General features: G+C 40.5%; 1 protein-coding gene across 4 annotated transcripts in view; it reads right to left on the bottom strand.

Annotated features, from left to right (window-relative positions):
* Positions 1–18,083, bottom strand: part of STIM1 (stromal interaction molecule 1) — a 174,309-nt gene that overhangs the window by 11,799 nt on the left and 144,427 nt on the right. For all 4 annotated transcript variants that reach the window (XR_005649666.1, XR_005649665.1, XM_039847911.1 and 1 more), the window contains exons 6-7: positions 9,898–10,075; positions 6,110–6,287 (exon numbers count right to left, since the gene is read on the bottom strand). Coding sequence is in view for 2 of the 4 variants with exons in the window: in XM_039847911.1 (XP_039703845.1) it covers positions 6,110–6,287; positions 9,898–10,075 (356 nt within the window). In the remaining 2 variants the exon portion in view is untranslated. The remainder of the gene's footprint in view (positions 1–6,109; positions 6,288–9,897; positions 10,076–18,083) is intronic.

The raw sequence follows: 18,083 nt of genomic DNA on the forward strand, positions 1-18,083 counted from the left end.
ACAAGAATACTCTTTTCTCACATATTAGCTGCCTCTCCTTGTCATGCAGCCAATCTCAGCAATCTTTCCTGTTCTCTTGAGGCACGGGTCAGCTCAGTGATTCATCTTCTTTCTGAGAGTTTAGGTCTGTACTTGGACCTCAAGACATCACAATATGGCAGAAAAAGCACTTGATTCGGAATCTGGAAATCTGGATCTGGCCCTTGGTCTGTCACTCAACCAGCTGTGTGACTCTGTACTTCCTGTAGAATATATCAATTCAGTGTGAGGAAAGACTTTCTTGATCTCAGGAGAAAGTGAACTCTCCATCATGAGAGGTGTGTGAAGAGCATACATCAGAGAGACCGTAAAAATGATTGCTACTCCAAAGGGGATTGGCCTGAATGCTCTCCAAAGTCCTCCCTAGCCTAGAGACTTTGCTTATGATTCTCCCATTGCGGAGGGCACTCTCCACAAGGTGAGAAGACAAGAAGCATGTTTACACTTAATACAGGCATTTGCTAACAGAAGCCAAGACATGAAAGAACCAATGTGCAAGCAGAAATCTCCTCACTAACTTCTCAGCAAGGCTCATACAATGAAGCAGACAGTCACAAAGCATGCAAATGAGAAAAGTCTGATAGTACATACATATACTACATACCCTGGATTCCTCGCTCTCTCACTCAGGTTACCTGTATAAGTGATCCCCAACACCCATCTGGAGACTGACCCTTAGCTGGTCAGAATCTCAGAGAAAAGAGATTGAGAGCCATTTCACTATGCCCAAATTCAGCCAATGTAGCAAGTATCCCGAAGCAGGCCTGAAGTCCTCCCCATAGCCTAGGACAGACTGGAAGGGCCTTAGAGAAGGACAGAACACCTTTATTCTTTAGAGAACGAATGAGAGGGCCGATCTTCATTTATTTATTTTTTTTCCTTGAAAAAGAAACTATAAAATGGCCCATCCTTGGCTTTTTAAATTTAAAATGAAGAACAGATACCTTAGAGTCTAATACGTCAGGTCTAAAAATGTATAATCAAGTTCTACATTAATAACAGTTGAAAGAATGGGATATGCTAAGAAGGGGAGAATGGAAATATAAGAGAAAAAAGAGCAACTAGAGGGAAGTGTGAGAGCTGGGGAGGCACACAAAAGGGCTGGACTATCAGGCTCAAAAACTGTTTAATGGGATAAACAATTACAAAATAGGAAACAGGGAATGAGGAGATGGGAGGCAAAGAGAAAGAGACAGACATATCTTACACACTCAAGTAACAAATGCCTGAAGGAGACGAAGACTACAGATAAGGGCTGGAGCAAATCAGAGTTCACTGGTCCTACTGTTTTATTCTATGGCTACAGTTCTCAACCTTGTCATACCCTGGAATCACCCAGGGAACTTTAAAAATGCTCATATCCGGACCCTAACCCAGATTCTGATTTCACTCATCTGGGGTGCTGGCTTGGGCATCAAAAAAAATTTAATACTCTCCAAGTGATTCTAATATGCAGCAAAGTTAATAACCACTGATCTATGTGCTTTAAAGTATTATCATCTGACTTCCACTTCCCCATAGGATGCAGTAGGTCACGGCAAAAGAATAATTCTGCTCCAATACAACATCTGGAAAAAGCTGTGTAAGTTATGAAATTTTTGAAAGACAAATTATTATAATTAAGAAAACTTTCAAAGATATAAGAAAGCTACAGAAGCAATAAGGACTAGGTCTGTAGTTCTCAAAGTGTGATCCAGGGATCTTCGAGTGTTCCCAAAATCCTTTTAGACCATCTATAAGGTCAACGATACTATAATGATAGTATCAGTTTTATAATTATCTAAGAAATTATTTATCTTTTTCATTCTTTCTCTCACAACTGAACTGCAGAGTTCTCCAGAGGCTATATGAGTGCTATCATAACACATTAAATACAGACACTAATATAAGAACCCACAGTCTGTTAAGCCAGATATTAGAAATATTTACAAAATTGTAAAAGAAAAAAAAATCACTCTTCTCATTAAATTATTTCTATTTTGGAAAATGTAGCGATTTTTCATAAAAATACATTATTTCTGTTAACATGTAAGGGATTTAACATACTTATTTTAAATTAATAAATATTTTTAAATGTTTCCCAGTTTTAATTTCTAATAGGGTAAATAGCAACATATTGCGCCTCCCCTCCCCTCCCCTGCCCAAAGAATATTCTTTGAGGTCCTCAATAATATTTAAGACCAAAATGTCTGAGAGCCACTGGACTAGATAAACTAAAAATTCGGAGAGGGAAAGCCTTTCTAGGAGAAGCTGACAACTGCCATCCATTTTCTTCCCTGAAGGCATCTGATGATTCCAGAAGAGGGCTGAGAACTGGGCCTGGCCCAAGCAGAAGAACTCCACTGGGGCACAGTGAAACCAGCCTAGCTTTTGTTGGTAGCACAGTACTGATATAACAAATTGGAAACTGAAGGACTCCCAACATATATCCAGATTTCTTTTGGGGAGCATTTACTGAATCCTGGGGCTATGCAGGAGAATAGGCAGTTAGGCCATAGAGTGGAATAAAATCTCCCAAACTTTCAAAATGTTTAGGAGACAAAACATTTCAATAAGGAGGGGACCTGCCTCAAACACACAGTCATCTCCTCCAGACATCTGCAAAATTTTGAAGCTATGAGGAGCAGGACACTAAAGAGCTAAATTGAAAACCTCTAAGTAGTAGAAGTGAATCTCTCATGGTCTTTCAGGGCTGAGGAGAAAGAAATCCACTGCTTGCAATAAAAAGCCAGGAAGGAATATGTTTGAGAAACTGGGACAAATGAGCACTAGACCAAGTCTTGGTTACTTACTCACTCCAACATAGCTCAATCTGATTGGTTTGAGGTGATTAGGTCTCCAGTCTACATACCTAACAGAACAAAGGGAGAACCCTATATCTGATGGAAGATAAAATCATTTAGATCCTCTATTGTTTTTTGTGTACACTGCTGGCATTTAATAAAAATAAATTACTAGACATGAGAAGAGAAAGGAAAATACAACCGATAATCAAGAGGAAAAATAAGCAGCCCCCATAAATGATCCAGATGTTAGAGTCACCAGATGAGGACTTTAAAATAAGCATGATTGGAAAGTTAAAGAAAATATAGAAAAAGATGGACAATGATAGACGAAAACATGGAAATTTTAGACCGGGAACCATAATCTATAAAAGAGTAAAATGGACATTCTAGAACTAAACAATACATTATTTGAGAGTAGGATTCCACTGAATGGGTTAAACAATGCAATGTTCACAGCAGAATACAGGATTAGGGAACTCAAAGACAGATCAATAGAAAATAAACAAACCAAACCTCAGAGAGAAAAAAAGAACAGAACTCAGCCTACGAGACACACAGAATACAGTTAAAAGGTCTAACATAAATATTAGATTCCCAAAAGGAGAGAAGAGAATGGAGCAGAAGCAATATGTGGACACTAAAGAAAACACGCATTCTGTAATTGTTAGGTAAAATGTTCTATATGTTGTCAATGAAGTCAAATTGATTAATCATGTTTTAATTTCTTATATATTCTTACTGATGTTTTTGGCTACTTATTATTGAGAGAGGTGTGTTAACAACTCTAAACTTTGATTATAAATTTGTCTATTACCCTTTCAGTTTTTTTCAAGTTTTGCTTTGTATATTTTTTAATTATTAGGTATATCCAAATTTAGGGTTGCTATATATTGCTGTTGAACTCATACATTTATCATTATGAAATGTCCATTTTTGTCTCTACGAATACTTCTTGCTCTTAAGCTTACTTTGCCTGATATTAATATAGCTACCCCTGCTTTATTTTGATTAGTGTTTGTATCATATACCTTTTCTCATCCTTTTACTTTTAAGTTTTTTGTGTCCTTAAATGTAAAGTGTGCTCCTATAAACAGCATATAGTTGGGTTTGTTTTGTAACCAGTCTGACACTCTTTGCCTTTCAATTATATTGTTTAGTCTGTTTATATAAACTAAGTCTCACACATATGAAAGGATTGAAACCATATAGCATGTTTTCTGACTACAGTGTAATTAAACTACCTATTGATGAGAAAGATAACCAGAAAAGTTCAAAGGGTTTGAAAATTAAACAGTGCACTTCTAAATAACCATGAGCCAAAAAAGAAATTGCAATAGAAATCAGAAAATCTTTTGAGCTGAATGATAATGAAAATATGAAATATCAAACTTGGTAAATACAGCTAAAGTGGTGGTAAGATGGGAATTTATAGCTCGAAATGCATATATTAGTAAAGATTAAAAGTTTAAAATCAATTACCTAATGTTCCACCTCAAGAAACTAGAAAAATAAGAGCAAGTTAAAAAAATTTTTTTTGAAGTACAAGACTTATACAGTAAAAACTACAAAATGTTACTGAGAGAACTTTTAAAAGTCCTAAATAGGTGATAGGATAAACAATACTCATGGATTGAAAGAAAGTCATTTAGTTAAAATGTCGATTTTTCCCCTACATGAATCTACACATTCAACACCAACACAATAAAAATTTCAGCAGGGCTATTTGGGTGGGGGTGGAGGGGACAATGGAATGACAAGCTGATATGGAAATGCAAAGAACCTAGAACTACCAAGGCCATCTTGAAGAAGAATAAAGCTGGAGAGCTTACCACTACCAGCCATCAAGACTTATTATAAGTCAATGTAGTGTAAGGATAGACAAGTAGACCAAAGAACAGAACAGAGATTCCTGAATATCATGGAACTGAATATCTACCTGCAGAAAAAAAGTGAACCTTGACCTCCTACCTCATATCATACACAAAAATTACTTTAAAATAAACCATATCCCTAAATATGAAAGGTAAACAATAAAGCTTCTAGAAGAAAATTTAGGAAAATATCTTGGGGGTAGAGAAAGATTTCTTAAATAAGACACCAAAGGCACCATTAAAAAAAAAGATTGATTAAACTGGACCTTATTAACATCAAGAACTTCTAACGTTAAGAGAGCAGAAAGGCAAGCCCTGGGCTACGAGAAATATTTGCAATATATATGTGTATATACATTGACAAAATGACTTACATCCAGAATATATAAAGAAATCTTACAAATCAATTAATAAAAAGATACACAACCCAACTTTAAAATGAGAATAGATTACCAGATAAATGGTCAGTAAATTTAAGAAAAGGTATTCAATATTATTAGCCATTAGGGAAATGACTACATACATAGCAGAATTTGTAAAATTAAATGCCCCAAAATACCAAGGTTGTAGCTCAACTAGAACTCTCACATATTTTTGGTGGCGGTATAGATTAGTATGACTATTTTTGAAACTGTTTGGTAATTTCTAATAAAACTAAATATTTAATGCCTTATTATATATTTAACAGAAATAAATCCCTATGCCCACCAAGAAACATATGCAAGGTTCTTAGCCGTGTTATTCACAAAAGGCAGAAACAAAACAAACAAACAAAAAACTGCAAACAACCCAAATGTCTATCAACAGGGAAATAAATAATTTATAGTATACAATAGATTACTACTCAGCAATGGAAATAAAATTAGCTATCACTTTATACAACAACATAAATGACTCTTACAGACATAATGTTAAGTGAAAGAAACCAAACACAAAGAATATATACTGTATAATGCCATTTATATGAAGTTTAAAATCAGGTGAAACAAGTCTGCTTTAGAAATTATGACCATTGTTATCTTTTAGATAGAATACTGACAGTTGGCAGGGGAAGGCAAAAGTGAGCTTTCTGGGGCGCTTAAAAGATTCTGTATTTTGATCTGGGTGGCAGTTACATAGGTATATACACATGTAAAACTTGCCAACTTATAATTTCTACCTTTGACTCTATGTAAATATCTCAATAAAAAAAGGAACAAAATAACTTATCACCCTTTATCCACTGTTCTTTGAAAATCACGGTGACCATTTTTTTTGCAACTTTTCCACTATTCTTATTGGCAAGAATCCAGTGACTCTTGAAGATATTCTTTGAGCCATATTTCAAAGTCCTCATACCTAGAACTTGCCAGCCAGACTTTTGGCCCTTGACCTTTACCCTTGAGGTGTCCAGGAATTCGTAGACTCTCCTACCTGCTCCAGCTCCTCTTCAGCATATTTTTGGCGGCTTCGCTCATTCTCAGTACCCTCCCGCAGCTCCTTTAGCCTCTGGGCTTCCTGCTTGGCAAGGTTGATCTCATCACGAAGCTTCTTCTCCAGATGTACCTTCTCCACCTCGACGGTGCGATGCTCTTCCTGGGCCTTGTGCAGCCTGGGGGGCGATGCAGGGAGCTGGAGGAGGCCAGGCCCAGGGTTGCCAGCCAACACGCCATGAGTCATGGCATCGAAGAGGGAAATGAGGGCTCCAGTACTCAGCACATACTCTCCCTAGTCTGCTGACTCAGCGCCAACAGAAACCACAGTCATTACCATAATTCTTGTGTTGGCCGTCATTTTGCTGCCAGTAATAAAGGCTGTGAAGCTAGGTTCTCGGGTATCTGAATGCTGCCTCTAAGATATCTGACATATTAAAATTATAACTACTAGTTTACAAGATATTTCATGTTTGTCCTTCCTGCAGATAATGATATATTGTATCATTATCAGCCTGGGACAGGTGTGGATATGAAGGCTTAGAGAAGGGAAGTGACTACAGGTAGAACTGAGACTAGAATCCTATCTGTATGACTTCAAATCCCATAGTTATTCCCCTTTTACCAGGGTATTTGGAAGGTTCAATATAAATGTAGGCTACCCTGCAAGACAGACTAAAGATCCAGAGAAATCCTGATGGTTGAGACATGACTGGGGTGGTAGTAGTGGGGAGATTTAAGGAAGATGAGAAAGGAACTATTGAGCTGTACCTCTTGGATTCTTGAGTATCTGTTCCTAGAAGCACAGAAAAATGAAATTCATGCCAAAGGGCCCTGCTTCCCCAGGCCTGAGTTCCCTTCCTAAGTAAGTATCTTCCATGGTGGGTAAGATCTCAGGGGCATCAGTTATAATGAAACTTTATCTTTGTACCCACCCACACATTCCTTCTGTTCACTGACAGAACCTTCCATCCAACTAAGCCTCCTTCCTTCCTCCCTTCTTTCCTCCACATATCTACCTTCATTCATTCATTCATTCATTCATTCAATCACCAAGTACTTTCAGGTGTCTACTAAATGCCACGTCCTGTGCTAAGCCCTAGATATATGGAGATGAATGAGAAAACTGTCCCTGCCACTGCGGAGCTCATGATCTGGTCCAATTAAGATAAGTAAACATAACTGTACACAGTGAGATAAGTTCTACAATAGAAAGACATACAAGGTTTTGGATGATCCTGAAGGGTGGAGTGATGGGACAAGTAGGAAGGGAAGAGTTAGAAATATCTAGACTGCACTCTCCTGCTAGCAAATTGCAGTCTTCTACCCACTTTATCCTTAGTAGAAAGGGAACTGAACCTCCTCAAGGTACACACCAGGTGGCACTACATACATAGCTAAAAACAAATCAGAGGAGCCATTTCCTCCTGCCCCTATCTCCTTCCCTGGGTGAATACCCTCCTTTACTGTATTCCTCTATGACCCAACTGCCTGAAATTACACCATCAGGGACTCAATTCTTTACTAAAATATTATCCTTTCTGAAAGCAGCCTCTTGAGAAAAGCCTATAGTATATGTCTTCTCCAAATAATAGGGAGATCCTTTAAAGTAGAATCAAAACTGACCCACTTTTATACTCCTAACAGGATCTAGTAGAGATGAAGATCAATAAGGACTATTGGGAGCAGAAATAAGCAAATAAATACACCATCAAGATTTGCCCTATTCTATCTCCTCCAAAGATGACTGGGCATCCTAAAGGCAGCGATTAGCATTACAAGTAAGAAAAACAAGAGACTGACTGCAAGTCCTGGCTCCAAATAGTTGTGTGACTGTGGACTAGACCAGTCCCTGTATAGTCCTGTTTCTTGATTTTTAAATGCAAATCAAAATTCCTGCCTGCCTCAAAGAATTATGTTGAAACCCAATGAAATCCTATCTGGAATGTGCATGTAGCATTACATTTATTCATCCAAAATATCGGGAATTCTGCAAAAAAAGGCTCTATCGTGGCTGGCACCACAGGCCTTTTAAAGTAAGGTAGGACAAGATGGCATGTGGCTCTGGACACTGTCAGAGAAGAATGTGTGTGTGTACACACGTGTAAACTTGTCTCTGAAGTGTGCGTGCATTTTTTCTCTAAGTGCCAGAGTGGTCATTTAGCTTTCGAGGCCTTGGGGAGCAGGGAGGGCTGGGAGCTTAGTTTTATCCCCAGAGTTGGAATGTCTCCTGCCTAGATTCTTTGCCTTTGGAATGAAAACAGTACATGTTTTTCAGACAAATGAAGAATGGGGACTGCCCAGACAGCAGCATTTAGCCCCCAGCTGGCAAAGGGCCCAGGAACAAGAGGCCCAGCAAAGTAGCCAGGAATCGGCTCAGAGATAAAACTCTTCCTCTTGCCCCCTAGAAGCCAGGCCCATGGGAATGAATCTGATAGGGCTGCCTTTACTGAGAAAGCACCCTGTGGGCGTCAACATTCCTAGCTCGCTACTTACTGATATGTGACCCGAAGCAAAGCACTCACCCTCTCTGAACCTTCATGTCAACACTAAAATAGGGATAATAATAGTACTTACCTAATAATCATTGTGATGATTAAAAACAATAATGCATTTAAGTACTTAACCATACCTAGCTCACAAGAAATCCTTTCCCCATCCCTCCAAAAAAAAATAGTATCTATCATTTAAAAATAACAGAAAAAAGCCAGACTTCATTTGCTTTTATGTGGAGTCCTACAAAGACTTCCCAACTGGAGTTCCTGGGCTGCCAGAACAATTTTCTAAAAGAAAAGACCTCTCTCCTCTTCTCAAAAACAAACAAGGCAAAAAACCAAATACCTGCATTGATTCTCTATTGCCTTTTGCATCCTACTAAACTCCTCCACATGAGTCTTAAGGTGTCAGGGGTCTGGCCTCACTCTATACATTCAATTTAACTATGGGGACCTCCCTACCCTCTCTCTTTCAAAGCCACCTCCTCATGGTCCACATCTACTCATCTCCTGCCTCTGTACCCTTCCACTCCTTAGAATTCTCGTCCCATAAGCTGGAACTAAGTCATTGCACTAAGTTTGTGCTCACTGCTCCTTCTCACATGTGAGCTTTGTTGCCCCAGATGCAGTGAATTCCTTACAATTTCCAGCCAGACCTGGTTCCCAGATGTCAGGAAGTACTTAGATTAACTGACCGGCACCTTCTTTTCACAGCTAGGCCTTCTACAATAGTTTTTAAGCCATGTTTTATTTAAACAGAATCCCAGACTATCAGAGCTAGAAGGCCTTTAGTGTTCTCCCCGTTCCATACCTTCATATTACTGATGAGGAAATAAGTCCTAGAAGGGAAAAGGACTTACCCAAAGTCATACAAGTGAGTATTTATGAGATTTAGAAGGTATTAGGAAGACAGATTTGTGAGGTTTCTCTGGGGAATGGTGAAGAGCAGTTCGTTGTGTCTTTTTCTACAGGAAGGAAAGCTGTTCAGATGTAAGACAAAGGACAGAATGACCCCTAAGAAGTCATCCAACGAGGGAAGCTCAAGACTTCTTATAGATACACATTTTTCCCTCTGGAGCTGAGAGGGAAAAATAATAGAAATAAGCTTCTGTACTGGTGAAGAATACTTGCCATAGAACTGGAATGGACTCTGTATGCATTTTTGGAAGGATGACACAGCCTGGGCAGCCACGTCAGCATGGTCTCAGGAACCAGATGGCTGACACCAAGTGGAAACAAGAGGCTCCCAAAAGCTAGCAGCTCCAGGGATGTGGGGAAGGGGACAGGGCCTTACCTTTCCTGAAGGTCATGCAGACTCTGCTCAGCTCGGTGTAACCCCTCTAGATCCTTCATCATCTTCTTCATGTGCTCCTTAGAGTAACGATTCTGGATGTAGGCAAACCAGCAGCCACCCACACCAATAACGATAGACACCACCAGCATGAAGTCCTTGAGGTGATTATGGCGGGTCACTGTCAGAGAGGAAGGACGTGGTGAGTCAGGTTGCCCACTGCACACTTAGCCTTACAAGCTCCATTGCACCCCCTCATCCATGAAGCCTTCCCATTCAGGAGGAATTAGTTTCTCCTCTTAGACATATACTTGCCACACAGTATTATAGTAAGCTAAGTGCTTATTTCTCTGCTAAGTCGAGGCCTAGTTTAGAAAAAATGACAGGCCTTAGAGCAACACAGGAAACTTATTAAATTATGTTTCCCTAATATGCAGTGAAGAGGAGAGCACTAGAGCCTTCTCAATACATCCCAGCCATCTCTGGTCTGGGATGAATCCGAGTGCCCAGATGCAGTGACTTCTACCCTACAGAATAAGAATGCTAGGGTGCTAGAGTAGGTAGAAGGGTATGGCTGGTAAGGGTATAAAGCAATGTCACAGAGCCTAAGGTCTGGTTGTGGGACTAAGGTTACTTCAGGATCTGGGTCTCCTGGACTACTAGGCTATTCTAGGTATAAGGCGCAAAGTCCAGATAAGTGAAGCTCTGCAAGTCTCATTTATGGAGAGCATTTCTAGGCTATGGTTCAATCCAGAGAGCAAGTAGAACAGGCGTAGCCTCAAGAGATTGGTATACATGAGACATCACACATGCCAGGAATAGAGGGGCAGATCTACCTGTAGAGAATGCCTGGCAGCAATTTGATGGAGTGTGAGGGCCCCAATCACCAGCTGGGGTACAGAGTAATAATCAGTCTCTAGAGTAAAACTGAAAAGCTAACCAGGTAATACCACCAGAGGTAAGAGAAAAGGCCATGTCCTAAGAACCAAGGTAACCAGAAGACAGACTCCTGGAACCTCACATTGTTCCCCGTATACCAGATCTGGGCTACAATGCAGACTTGAAAGAGACACCATAAGGAGAGAGGGTTGCTGCTGTAGCCCTTGCCTGGGTTGTACTAAACTTGCTACAGAGTAGCTATGGCCTCAGAGGCCCCCCAATGTGGGAGTCCGGGAAGGAAGAAAAGAGGGAATCACCTCCTGGTTACCCTCAGATTAGAGAGGGGAAGGTAGGAGTGCCAGGATCTCAGTGCCTGGTAAGGACAAGGGGCTAACAGGAATGTAAAAGGACCCAGGTAGAGCCACCAAGGTGAGGCAAGGTCTAGACAATAGGTAAAGACACATGAAGCTGGAAACTGCATGAACATGAAGCCCAGTTTGAGGAAAAAGGGTTATATTCATAGCTCTTCATCGAAAGGCTGAGCAGCAGGACATGAGAACAGTGTCTGATCAAAGACAGATTAACACATTCTATATCCATCCAAGGGAGAGGAGTTACTAGGTCTGGGGTGGTAGCCATGTCCTTTACACGTTTATGCCAGAATCTCAGAAAAAACTAAGGGTTCTCTTGTGGCCAACCTCTAGCCTCCATGCAGGCCTTTACTTCGAGCCATACTCACGTCCTCACTCTCCTACCCCTCAAGTCTCAAGAAAAGATACTTCTGCAGCACAATGAGCTGCCTTTCTTTCTGGAACACACCTGCCTCCTACATAGCCTCTACCAGAGGCTAGGGTACTCTCTGTCTCCTGTATGTAAAGGACTTTTAATCTTGGCTTCTTAGGGTTTCTCAAATCCAACATCCCTTGTACATTCCTAATAAAAATCAAAGGTACTATTGTTCAAACAAGACTCTATTCGATCAGCACCCTCCCCCTTTTACCACCAGTGCTTCGAAGTTCTTAGGGTGGGCATGCTGACAGGGTGCCTATCTATTCTACCCAGTCCCTTATTCTGCCTTTTCCAGATTGATTTGGAACAAAATTTTATTACTGTTTCCAGCTTCATAATCTCATCCAAGTCATAAATAAAAATTCTGATTGACCAAGGCCAAGGATGGGATCTAAGGTAATACTGTTCCACCTATCAGTACCCCCTCGATCTCTTCAACCAGTTTTTATTCCTCTTAAATGTACAAGCATCCACCCCAAACATACATCCCTCTGCCTTATCAAATGGCTAGCTGAAGCTCAGCTATATTTACAGTTACACTTATTTACGTCACATTCCATTAGTGACGAAGCTTGGTGGGAAGACAATTAGTCTAATCTTGTTGATTTACTCTGTGGCCCCTAGTGATCATCACTTGTCTGTACGCCAGTGTCCAGCATAGCAACAACACTACACAGAAGGCACACAATAAATATGTGTGGGATTGAATTGTTACTGATAAGCCTGAAGTATGATATCTCTCTCTCTTTAATCCACATAAGAAAGGAAGGGAAATAGAAAAAACATACAATGTACTGAGCATTTATATTCATCATGTCTAATTTTCACAACTACTCTCTAGGGTAGGGTATTAGTATTCCCATTCTATAGACCAGAAAACTAAGGCTCATATGGGGCACTGACTTGGAAGAATTCATAAAAAGTGACAGAGCTGGGATTCAAACCCAGATTTGCTTGACTGCATGATTTTTCTGCTACACTCTACTTTCTCACTATAACTTTCACACACTCATGTACAATGGAATATTACTCAGCCATAAGAAAAGATGAAATACTGCCATTTGCAACAAACATAGATGGATCTTAAGATAATCATGCGAAGCAAAATAAGTCAGAAAAAGTTGAAAGCCATATGATATCACTCATATGTGGGATATAAAACTGAAAGTAACAAACAAACATGACAAACAGAGACTCATGGACACAGACAGTGGATTAGTGGTTACCAGAAGAAAGGGGTAGAGGGGACAGATAGGTAGGGGTACGAGGGATCAAATATTTTATGATGGAAGGAAATCTAACTTTGGGTGGTAAACATACAATGCAATATATATACAACAAACTGTTAAATTGTACACTTGAAACTTACGTGATTTTATTAATCAGTGTCACCCCAATAATTTTTAATTTAAAAAAACTTTCAGACAATTGTAGCAGGTATGTTTCTCTGTTACACGCAAACATCTCTCACCTTGAAGATGCCTATATCCCCTGATCTAGCCTGGGTGTCACTGTAAGAGTTCCAATGTCTGAGCTTTCCCCTTAAACAACATCCTGGGAGCTGAGTGTGGCACTGTCACCAGGACAGGCCTTTAAAGTTAAACATAAAGCCTTATGTAGAGAAATTCTTGTGCCATCAAAGAAAGCATGCTGCGCTGAGTATTAGGAAGGGTGGGTTCTCTGTTACCCTCTGCCCCAATTTGTTATGAAATTCGCTTCCCCCATCTGGATCTCAACTTTCTCAGCTACAAAATGCGTTATCACAGAATTACTAAAGAGATCCTTGTAAATTAAAGTGCTTACAAATGTCTTACAAATCCGGTAGGTAATTAGAATACGGATGCGGAATCTGAGGAAGAGATAAGAGCTGGAGAAGTCCCAAAGTCCTAAAGGAACTCATGATGGTTAATTTTATGTATCGACCTGACTGGACTAAAGGATGCCCAGATAGCTGGTAAAACATTATTTCTGTGTATGTCTGTGAGGTCATCTTCATAAGAGATTAGTATTTGAATCAGAAGACTGAGTAAAGATCATCTTCACTAATGCAAGTGAGCATCATCAAATCATCCTGAGGTCCTGAATAGAACCAACAGGCAGAGGAAGGGCAGATTTGCTCTCTCAGCTTGAGCAGAAACATCCATCTTCTCCTGTCCTCTTATCAATGCTCCTGGTTCTCAGGTTTTCAGACACAGACAAAGACTTTACCAACTGCCCTCTGGTTCTCAGGCCTTTGGACTTGGACTCAATTACACCACCAGCTTTCCTGGTTCTCCAGCTTGCAGACAGCAGATCATGGGACTTTTTGGCCTCCATAATTATGTGAGCCAACTCCTATAATAAATCTCCTCTTATACATATCTATATACATATCCTTGATTCTGTTTCTCTAGGGAACCCTGAATGATACAGAATCTATATAGTGTCAGAAAAAGAGAGGAAAATCAAGTCTTGTGTATGCCTAATCAAATGTACTTCTTCCCATCATAATCCTATTCCCATTCTTCAGTTCCTACTACCTTCCCAGCTCACCACAGTCCACAGAGATCCTTCCATTCCTTCTCCTCCGAACTAGGATTCCCTGATTAACCCACTCTTTGGACAGGTAAACATGGATTATCTCTTGCTATCTCAAGGACTGCCTTATGTGTTTTTCAGCTTTCATGTCAGTCACCTTCTTTCTAATAGTCTGTGAGTTCTTCAGGGCTAGACACAAGACTTATTTCTATCTCCGTAGCGCCATACTCAGCATAGAGCCTGATAAGAGCAGATACTCAGCAAAGGCGGAAAGCAGAGAAAAGGAGAAAAAAGAAGGGAGATTTTAGCAGAAAAGAGAGCGGTGTACATATAAAATGCACGTGTAGGGCAAATACCAGCTCCTAGGGACAAGAAGAGTATGGCCAGCTGTCCTGCACACAATCTCAGCTCTCGGAAACCACTGTGCACCCAGAGAACATAGCCCCCACACAATCTCAGCTCTCAGAAACCACCATGCACCCAGGGAACAGAGCCTGGGCAGATAGACGATGGAGGTTTCAGGAGAGCAGATGTGGCTGGCTAGGTGAACAGAGCTAACCCAGGAAAGCTGGCTGGGATCTGAGGAGCCAGAGGGTGGCAGAATTCCTAGTCTGAGTGCTGTGAATAGATTTCTTAGCAAAATGAGGTCAATTGTTAACACAATGAGGCCTAAAACAGGGGAGGAGATGTAAATTAATGAGATGCTGACATGTTAACAGAGTCAGGGGTAATGGTGAGAATTTTCATGATAACAGTTAGCATTGAGAAAGTGAGCCTCCAATCATTATCTCTTTCTGGAATCCCCTCTCCCAATCTTTTCTTTCCACCCTTTTTACTGCCCACAATACCCTGACCCTGGCAGATACAGATATTCACTCTTTACTGCCAAAATGTGTGCTAAGAATTTCTGCTGTCATTTACTTAGCCTTCTGTGCTGAGGTGTCTGTTTAACCTATAAGAGCTATTCCTGGGCTCTCTTTCCTCCTGGTTATAGCCCCCAAAGTGCTTTAACTGCCTCACATATCCAAAGATGCTTCATAGGTAGCAGTTCTCCCCACAGCCAAGCTGGGCCACATTTTTCTCCCATCTCCCCTCAGTCCCATAGCTCTGGAGAAGCCCAGCCTCCTTCTGTATAACTTCTTGCATACATCACCTGGCATCTCTTCCTTGCTAGGCCATATGCTAAGTGCTAATGACAACTAAACAAAGCTGTTTCTGCCCTCAAATAGGTCCCAGTTTAAAGAGTAACAGACAGGAAAACAGAATGTTATTTTAAAAAGCAAGTACAGCAGGCTGTGGCTTCCTGGAGGAGAATAAGAAGGAAGGGTTGAGAATGCCTTGGAAGAAGCTGGAAAAGCATCATAAGAAGGCTTGAAGGTTGAATTGGAACATAACAGAAAGGACAAAGAAAGGATAGAGCTGACAGAGACCAGAGAAAGCTTTGCAGAGAGGCAGCCACTCGTGCTTACCAAGGACTTTTCTCTATTATCTGAGCCACAACTTTCCCAACTCAACAATTACTCATAGGTCTCTCTCTGCACCCTTCTCAATACTGCTAAAAGTACAAAGGGCACAGTAGCCCCTAGCCCAGGACTAACCACAGTAGGCATACTGTACACTAAAAATAGTAGCTATCATTTTTTTAGGGGAAATTGGGGCATAGAAAACCTTGAGTATATGCTCAAAGTCACAAAACTTCTGAGTGATAGAGCAAGTTTGCTTGATTTCAAAGCTGGAACTCTTTATATTATATCTTGTTTCCTCTAACAGAAGTAGAGGGTAGAATAATAGAGTAGAAAAGAACACTGAAATATAAGTTAAAGACCTGGGTTTGAGTCATGGCTCTGCCAATTAAAAGCTGAAAGACCTCTAAAAACTCATCTCATCTCTCTGAGTCTCAATTTCTCTGAGACATTATCTACAGAGGAGAAAAAGCCCCTCCATGAGCGATCTGCTCCCCCAGAGTGAGACCTTGGCTTAGGCCTCAAACAGAACACTGCCTTTGGGCCTTTATTTCTCAGAGCACACCCAATACCTGACCACTGGCACTGTCAGGGGCACTCTACAGGAGTCATTAAGTTTAGAGTCAACTTTGCAGGGTGGAAAAGACTGTAAAGGGCTATGTGCCACTCACTCTATGGTCACACAGGAGGACTGAGATGTCTTCTGTCAGAAAATGGACGCTGGGGTGGCCCTGTGCTGAGCCAGTCTGATCCCATTTCCCTCTTCCCAAGCTCTGAGGCTGCTATAGGCAGATGGATCCTGCTCACTCAACAGACTCTGCTGGCTACTGTACAACGAACCTTTAATTTTGAGATTTCTCGCATCTCAGACCAATAGCAGGGTTTTTATTAAGGCTGGGCAAGGTTGCGATGGCTGGCAGCTGTACCTGGCCCAGATTCTCTGGGGTGTTTATCTACTACAGAGCCTGAGAACCATAGCCCTAAGAACTCACGCAGGTATAGAACACAGGTCAGAGCCAGCACAGGCCCTTACTCTGAAGTACTGCATGGGTGTTGGACAGGGAACAGCACTGAACCAGGGATGTTAGTCCGTGCTCAGATGGGAAAACAGAGTCTGGGGGGAAGTAGATTCTTTGCAGGTGCCCACTAGGCATGGTCCTATGATCCCACCCATGCAGAAGTCTCCTGGCAAAGAGATTCCTAGTATTTTCTTCAGATTCTATCTGGCAATTTTCAAATATTTTATTTAACAAGCATCAGTAGGAAAGTGTAAAAAGAATATTTACCATCAGGATAGCTGCTGTATTCCAAAATCTTAGCTCCCAGAAGTATACCCAGCTCTATCTGAGTCCTTGAATGAGAGAACCTGTAAGAGTCTTAATGACCAGGCCTATTTTACAGATGAGGAAACCCAAGTTTAGGCAGGAGAATTGAATTGCCATAGGTCATTTGATAAGGCAAAGGCCAAACACAGAAGTCCTAAAGATACAGGATATAGACAGCAGTAGGAAAGAATAGACCTCCTGTCTTTTACACAGTACCTTTATCAACCAAAGAGCTTTTTTTTCCCAAATCACAGAACATCACAGCTGAAAGGAATCTTAAGAATCCATTAGCTCAATTGTTTAATGATACAAATCAGAAAACACACCCTGAGAGAAGTGATCTAAACAAGGTCACACAGTGAGTAGCAATTTTTAAGAGACCAAATTTTATAAGTTCTCTATATGAAAGTCCAGGAGTTACAAAAAAATCTAGATGTACATGATGATGATAATGATGATGCCGACAACTGGGATATAATTCACATACCTTAAAATTCACTCTTTTAAATGTACAATTCAGTGGTTTTAGATTATTTACAAGGTTACACGACAATCAGCACAATTAATTTAAAAATATTATCATTACCCCAAAAAGAAATCCCATACTGACTACCAGTCACTTCCCATTTCCCACTCTCTCCAGCACCTGCCAATCACTATTTTGCATTGTCTACAGATTTATCTATTCTGGATATTTCCTATAATTGAAATCAAACAGAATGTGACCTTTTGTGTCTGGCTTCTTTTACTTGGTGTAATGTTTTCCAGGTTCACCGAGGTTTCAACCTATATCAGAACTTCGTTCCTTTTCATGGCTAAATAATATTCCACTATATTTATATACCATAACTTGTTTATCCATTCATCCACTGGTGGACACTGGTTTGTTTCTACCTTTTGGCTATTGCAAATAGTGCTGCTATGAACACCTGTACATGTACTTGCTTCAGTACCTTTTTTTACAATTACTTGGGTACATTCCTAGGCAAGGAATTGCTGGGTAATATGGTAACTCTATGTTTAACTCTTCGAGGAAAAACCAGACTGTTTTCCACAGTAGCGGAACCATTTTACATTATCACTAGAAATGCACAAGTGTTCTAATTTCTCCACACTTTTCCCAACACTTGTTATTTTCCATTTTTTGTTTCTTTGTTTTTGTTTTTATTATAGCTATCCTAGTGGGTGTAAAGTGTCTTCTTAGCTCTAATACCTC

Source organism: Pteropus medius, unplaced genomic scaffold (assembly GCF_902729225.1).
Source record: "Pteropus medius unplaced genomic scaffold, Ma_sr-lr_union100, whole genome shotgun sequence".
Taxonomy (NCBI): Eukaryota; Metazoa; Chordata; class Mammalia; order Chiroptera; family Pteropodidae; genus Pteropus; species Pteropus medius.